Source organism: Crocuta crocuta, unplaced genomic scaffold, assembly GCF_008692635.1.
Source record: "Crocuta crocuta isolate KB4526 unplaced genomic scaffold, BGI_CrCroc_1.0 scaffold197, whole genome shotgun sequence".
NCBI classification, from domain to species: Eukaryota; Metazoa; Chordata; class Mammalia; order Carnivora; family Hyaenidae; genus Crocuta; species Crocuta crocuta.
In genome coordinates this window covers 2,517,404-2,524,557 of record NW_027532002.1, presented here as the reverse complement: position 1 = coordinate 2,524,557, position 7,154 = coordinate 2,517,404, and the positions used below count along the sequence as shown (strand labels likewise).

Here is a 7,154-nt window from a genome sequence, read left to right as displayed (position 1 = left end):
ACTCAAGATGAAGAGAGGAGCAGAAACTAGAACAGTCACGGAAGGTTACGTGCCAGCTTTCATTGTGCATTTATCACTGTGAGATTCACAAGAGCCAGGAATGCATTTTATTTGTATCTGTAGCCTTAAGCCAGTGCCTGCCACATAGTGGTGAATGCTTTAAAGGGGTAGGGGAGGTACTGAAAGCTGCATTTTAAAAACTGTGTTTTGGGGCGCCTGGGTGGCTTAGTCGGTTGAGCGTCTGACTTTCGCTTAGGTCATGATCTCGCGGTTTGTGGGTTCGAGCCCCATGTCGGGCTCTGTGCTGACAGCTCAGAGCCTGGAGCCTGTTTCAGATTCTGTGTCTCCCTCTCTCTCTGACCCTCCCCTGCTCACGCTGTCTCTCTCTCTCTCTCCTAGAAATAAATAAAAAACATTTAAAAATAAAAACTGTTTTGTACAGATGATCCAATGAATTGATTCCAGATTAAAATGAATATGGATTAAGCATTATAGTTAGTGGCCACCTTTAATGTGCTCTTCTTTTCAAGAGTTCCTTATGTTACATTATAGAAATACCGGGCCAAGGCAGACAGATTCCAAACCCAGAAACCGAACAGAGCAACTGCTTCTGAAGAATCCCGGATTTGGGCCCTAGCGTGAAACCCAGTCCTTTTTCTTGCTAAAAGCTACACTTTGGACATTTGAAATAAAAACTTAATTAAAAAAATTTTTTTAAACTTTGGTGACAGAGAGGAGATTAAAGAGGGGAAGTGAGCATAAAATAAAAGGGAAGAGCATAAAATAATAGAGGAAGGTGAGTAAATGCACCAAAATAAAGCTTCGTGACATTAAGCAACCAAGGAAATATTGTTAATTGGGTGATGAAAAGCAAAATTTGGTCAAGAGAAGCCTATGTTGGGAACCAATTTCCTTATTTCTCTATACTGGTATTTTAAAGGCCCCATTAAAACTTACAAATTTCAGGGCACCTGGGTGGTTCAGTGGACTGAGTATACAATTTAGGCTCAGATCGTGATCTCACGGTTCGTGGGTTCAAACCCCCGAAGTCAGGCTCTGTGCTGACAGCTCTGGACCTGGAAGCCTGCTTCAGATTCTGTGTCTCCCCTCCCCCCGCCCCTCCCCCGCTTGTGCTCACTCTCACTCTCTCTTAAGAATATAAGTAAATAAAAACATTAAAACTTCCAAATATCCTCATTTCCTCCCACTAGCTCTCCTGCCTACAGAATGAAGCAAAAGGAGAATCTTGACCGTGGCATCTATTTCACATTTCCTTGGACTAGCTCACTCGATCCCTTCATTAGAGAAGCATCTTGGGGGCAAGTTCTAGATTCTGGCAAGTTCTAGATTTCTCAGTAGTAGCTCATGTCAAGATAAAGAACCTGCAAAATCCCAGCACACTTCACAGAAACTGAAAATGGGTGCAACAAAGTAGATCTGTGTAACATTCAACTTCCAGCAAAGCTCCCAACATTAACTTGTCACTGCCTTATAATGTATTCCTTTAGTCTCTGGTAAGAACAAATGTAAATTGCTACTTTATTGCTTTTCAAGTTTTATCTTCCCGTCTTTCTGGTAGCTGACCTTGTAATTTAAACTGTTCATGCTCAAACGAGTGTTCCTGAGAAACTCCGGGAGTGCATTATTAGTCGCTATAGTGCATCACCAGGAACCACTCCAGTGCAAAGGTCCGTCTTTCTCTAAACTGCAATCCCTGGCATTGAGGGCTCACTATGTCCCTATTGCGTCAGTAGACATTAAAGACATTAAAATTTCAGATACTAAGTCTCCCCAAAGGGCTTACAGCTTAGTCAGAGAGGCAGAGTAGGCTAGAACAAAGTAGGGTTATGTAGGAAAGTATGTGATCCAGAGTGTAAGTACTGAGAAAGCTCTAAAGAGAAAAGACCGTGGCTGATATGACAGGTTTGCAGACAGGCAGGGGATGAAATTTGGTCTAGGCCTTGTCTGAACAGTAGACTTTGAACAGAAGGAAACATGGAAAAGGCATTGCAGATGGACAGCATACTTCTGAAAACCTATGTGCCTGGTATATAGTGGGTGCAAGTATGAACATCTTAAATCCTTTTTGGAATGAGAGAGGGAAGAAACAGCTGATGTAAGTTCCAGGAATAAATAAATGGATTAAAGAGTGAATAAGTGAAGTAATGATTGAAGTATGACATGCCCAGAGTGTCCCAGCATGGCTCCTGGCTCTCAAAGCCCCACAAATCTAACCGGACCTGAGCAGGCTCCTCTCTGAGGAATGCTGAGTGACACTCACACCCAGGTGGCCTGAGAAAAACTGGGAGCCAGGGGCATCTGGGTGGCTTTGTTGGTTAAGCATCCTACTCTTGATTTCAGCTGTTCAGGTCATAAGCTCGCTCTCTCTCTCTCTCTCTCTCTCTCGCAAAATAAATAAATCTAAAAAAGAAAAGAAAAGAAAAGAAATACATGGAGCTAATAAATGTCCACCCCCAGACTCGGGTTTGGGCCAGGACTTGCTTGCATCTGGCTGGCCTCTGCCGACTCCTAGCCAGAAGCCTGAGCCTCTCACCTGTCCCCAAGGCCCCCAGGTGTGGATCAGGTAAGGGACTGACCAACCTAGACATTGTACAGTCAGTCTCCTGTCTCCATTCTCCAGGGTAAGCATCTGGATGCCTTGCACAACTTTTTCTCTCACCCCTAACTGCTGCCTCTGCCCAACCTTACCTTGTGCTCCCTGAGGCCACCAATCCATCTCCGATACACTCAGTTCTTCTTGGTAGTCTCCACCTCTGCGCTCTCTCCTTTCTCCTGTGATAGGCTCATTCCCTGACAAGGCCACCCTCTCTCTCCCCAGAGCTCCTTTCTGCCTCCTGGAGAGCTCCTCTGAACTCCAAGTCACCTTTGCCCTTCATCACTGTTGTCCCTCACGGACACTTCCTCTAGCCCTGGCCCCAGCCTGCCCTCAGCTTTTCCCAGTGCTCCGGGGGCCTCCACACCTGGTCTAACAGCCAGCCTCTCAGCTCCCTGACTTCCCTGTCTCTGGTGACCTGCACTCACTCTCTGTGTCATCCACCCACTCTCCTGGGCTCATCCTGATCCTTGTCACCACGCCAACTGGCTTTGCCTCTGCGTTTATAATTCAAACAACCCCACCTCCAATGCCTCTAAGTCTTTTGGTTATTCCATCTAGAGAGACAGGGCCTTGTCTGCAGCTCTTTCTGCCAAGATCCCCACCCCTCCCCTCCTTCCCCGCATGGCCTTCCTCTCTCACCAGCCTGGCAAAATGTCACTGTCCAACTTCAGAGCTGCACCCATGCTGCTGTGGAACCCTGGAGAAATCCCACAACATGGAAAGAAGTAACCCCCAGGAACTCTGCGTTTCCAGCAGCGGCTGGATCGTAAGTGCTGCTGGAAACCCTCCCATGTTCCCTGATCCCATTCTCCGGAGCAGGCATTGCAAATGTTCACCCGTGCTAAGGACTGAATATTTGTGTCCTTGCAAAATACATGTGTTGAAACGTAATCCCCAGGGTGGTGGTGTTTGAAGGCAGGGCCTTGGGGTGATTAGATCATGAAGATCATTAGAGCCCTCGGGATGGGATTAGTGCCCTTGTAAAAAAGACTCAGAGAGGTCCTCTACCCTCTTCCTTCTTGTAAGGACATAGCAAAGACCAAGGGCATCCATGAACCAGGAAAGACTCTCACCAGATCTGTCAGTGCCTTAATCTCGGACTTCCCCACTTCCAAACTGTGAGATAGAAATTTCTGTTGTTTATAGCCGCCCTCCCACCCCCAGGCTATGGCACTCTATCATAGCAGCCTGAGTTAGCTAAGACAACTAGTTTCTCAAACCTGCCACCCTCGTACCAATACCCACACTCCCAGAAAAAATGATCTTTGCTCCTACACTACAGAGAAACTGGACACTATCAGGAGTTGCCTTCCTGTTCTCCCATGTACCCACAAACTCAACCAAGGTCTTCATTCCTTCCATCCTTTTTTTTTTTTTTAATTTTTTTTTTTATTTATTTCTAGGACAGAGAGAGAGAGAGACAGCGTGAGCAGGGGAGGGTCAGAGAGAGAGGGAGTCACAGACTGAAACAGGCTCCAGGCTCTGAGCTGGCAGTCAGCACAGAGCCCGACGCGGGGCCCGAACCCACGAACCGCGAGATCATGACCTAAGTGAAAGTCGGATGCTTAACCGACTAAGCCACCCAGGCGCCCCTCATTCCTTCCATCCTAAGGAGAATCTCCCTTTCCATACATAAACAACCTCTCCTATCTTATCCCAGCATCTTGGTGCCTCACTCTACCAACGACTGCTTGGCCATCTTTCCCCTATTCAGGCTGCCTTCAAACAGCCATAAGCCTACCCAATTGACTCCTACTTTAATTAGAACCCTCCTCCAAACCAACATTTTCTCAAGGCAATGGCCCATTCCCTCTCTTTGCCTCATTCATAGACATTCTGGTAGAGTTCTTTAGACCTGCTGCTTGGGCTTCTTCATTTCCTGCTCAAGCTCATGGAAGTCTGGCATTGCATCCAACACTCTGTAGAACTGCTTGCCCAGAGATTGCTAATAACCTCCCTGTTGCTGGGTCCCCAGGATGCCTCAGTCTCCATCTTGTCATCTGGCCATGTCCTGCCTTTGGTTTCTCTGACCCACACACTTGCTTCTTGTGTCTCTTTGGCTCTTCTTTTCCAATCTCTCTCGAAAGCTCCTCTTGTTCACTAAATGTTGATTTCCCCTCAGGTCCAAAAAGGAGTGTCTCCCCCTTCTTACTCTATGTGCATTCCCTGGGCATTCTCACTGCTGACTCTTTGATGGATATTTCTGTCTCCAGCCCTGATCTCCTCCCTGAATCTCAGACCCATATCCACAACTGAGCATTTGATGGCACACTGATGTGTCTTTTTGGCACCTCAACCCCCCAAATCCAAACCTGTTTCTTTTCTAGTGTCCTAATCTCAGTAAATCCACCAGGATTCCCTCTATCTCCCTTTCTAGGGAGTCATTCTTATTCCTTCTCTCTTACCTCCATCATCCCATCAATCACAGACGCCTACTGATTCTGTCTCATTAATATCTCCCAAATAAATTCCTTTCCTTCTATCCTTAGAGCCAAGACTCACCATTATTTTTCCCATGGCCTTCAGCAGCACCTCCTAGCTGGTCACTTTGCATCTTCTCTTTTGCCCATCAATCTTCCAGATAACTATTTCCAATATGCAAATTTGATAATGTTGCTCCTTTTAAAAAAATCATTCATCCCTTCCAAATTCCTCCCCACGATGTTCTAAGCCATCCTGATCTGTGCCATACTGTTCCCTCCCACTACTCTTTCTTCTCCAGCCTCATCTCTGACATCACCCCAGTACTCTGTGCCCTCGAGTCCCCTGGACCTGCACTTGTGTTCTTCTCTTGAACTGTCCCACTTCTGCCTACGCTGCCCCTAGCAGTTCAGTAGGAGAGCTGAGTCATCCTTCATATCTCACTTAGAAATCAGTTCCTGTAGGAACATTCCTCTGCCCTCCCCCTGGGCTCTACATCCAGTAACCAAGACTGTCTTCTGTCATACTACTTATTACACAGTCTCCTTGCCTGTTTGTTTGTCCAACTTCTCTGTTAGAATGTAGGCGTCTTGAAGGAAACCTCTGCCGTGGGTCATGCGGCCCAGACAGCAGACTCTGAGATGAAAATTTGAGTGCCAGTGGTGTGCTGGGGGTGCTCTCCAGAACAAAACCTATAAGAGAGGGAGGAAGATGTAACTGGGCAAAGAGAAATTGATCCGTTGCCACAGAGGTCCTGGGCAATCCAACATGAAGCTCTGGCACTAGGATGGCCCTTCAGAATCATCCCAAATTGTGCCAAGGGTCTCAAGCCTTTGATATCATATCAACTGGTTATTGACGCTGGCTCCTTATAAGGAGCGGGGACAGAGATCTGAGCCAGGCAGCTCCATGGAACTTGCACACCCAAGAGCCATCCCCAAAGAGGGACCCAAAGCCCTCAGCAACCTAGGCGCCTGCTTATAGACCCGAAGAAGGGGGACTGGGTGGCACACCCCAACACCCAGACCAACATTGGGTGGGGGTCGCACTGTGGGTACCTATTCTCGATTTTCCTGGAGCTACCCAAGCCCAAGACACATTTCTGGTGTTAGCCAAGGAAGAGGACCATGGAATTTTAAGTATCTTGAAAACAAAAGAAATCCAGGCGGAGGCACCCTGTGTATTTATGTGTGGGCATTATGCAACACAGTAATGATGTCTATGTCCTTTATGTCCAAAACAACTGGTAAAAACATCAAGGAAAACCCTCAGAAAGTACCCCCAGTAATAAATAGTAACAGCTATTAGAAAACTAGCCTTTCTCAAGTCCTGGGCTGTATCTTTCATACACACTACGTAATCCTCACAGCAAACTACAAGGTACATACTTTTATTACCTCCAACTTACTAGGGGGAAAATGCAGAGAGGCTGTGACTTGTTCAAGGTCAGACAGCTAGTTAGGAATAGGACTAGGATATTGACCCAAATGGGGCCCCTCTGCCTAATCCTGAGCTCTATACTATCTTGTGGGTGGAACATTCACGAAAGACAGACAGCATGAGTTGTGAGCTAAAAGGGGCTTCCTTGAAAATAAAGACTACACACACCCATCCAACAATTACGGGCTTTCATGAGAAAGTATGTTCAGGGTGACTGAGTGTGACACATCACAGGGATTGACTTGAGTTCCCTTTAATTTATAGATTCAAAAGCGAGTCCTCTGCAGACTTTGGGACTCTATTTTTAGTGAGCAATGACTTGCCCTGCTGCTGACAACCCATGGCAACACCCCAGGGGGTTGCAACGCCACCATTTTGGAAAGCAGCAGCCTGGTGGATAGACCTAAATGGAAAGATATTTATGTGACTGAGTTGGAAAAGGTAGCTGGAAGATGCGTTAAACGAGACATCGGCAGTTTGTGTCAGACTTCCCAGCTTAGTGCCTTTCTGGAAAAGTGGGCAAGAAAAGCAGCTGGCAGAAAGAGCAAATATCACAGTGTTGGAGTCGAGCTGCAGAGATAAGCTTCAGGGCATCCTGCTGCCTGCCAAGCCTACAGGACAGAAGTCCCAGAAGCCACAGCATGCATTGCATAAGATTAAATCGCTGCTGGCTGAG

General features: G+C 46.8%; 1 protein-coding gene across 3 annotated transcripts in view; it reads right to left on the bottom strand.

The window, feature by feature from the left end:
• Nucleotides 1-5,359, bottom strand: part of DPY19L1 (dpy-19 like C-mannosyltransferase 1) — a 101,814-nt gene extending 96,455 nt beyond the window's left edge. For all 3 annotated transcript variants that reach the window (XM_077775326.1, XM_077775327.1, XM_077775325.1), the window contains exon 1: nucleotides 5,120-5,359. In XM_077775326.1, the coding sequence (XP_077631452.1) occupies nucleotides 5,120-5,171 (52 nt within the window). In that variant the 5' untranslated portion in view covers nucleotides 5,172-5,359. The remainder of the gene's footprint in view (nucleotides 1-5,119) is intronic.
• Between the last annotated feature and the right edge of the window lie 1,795 nt (nucleotides 5,360-7,154).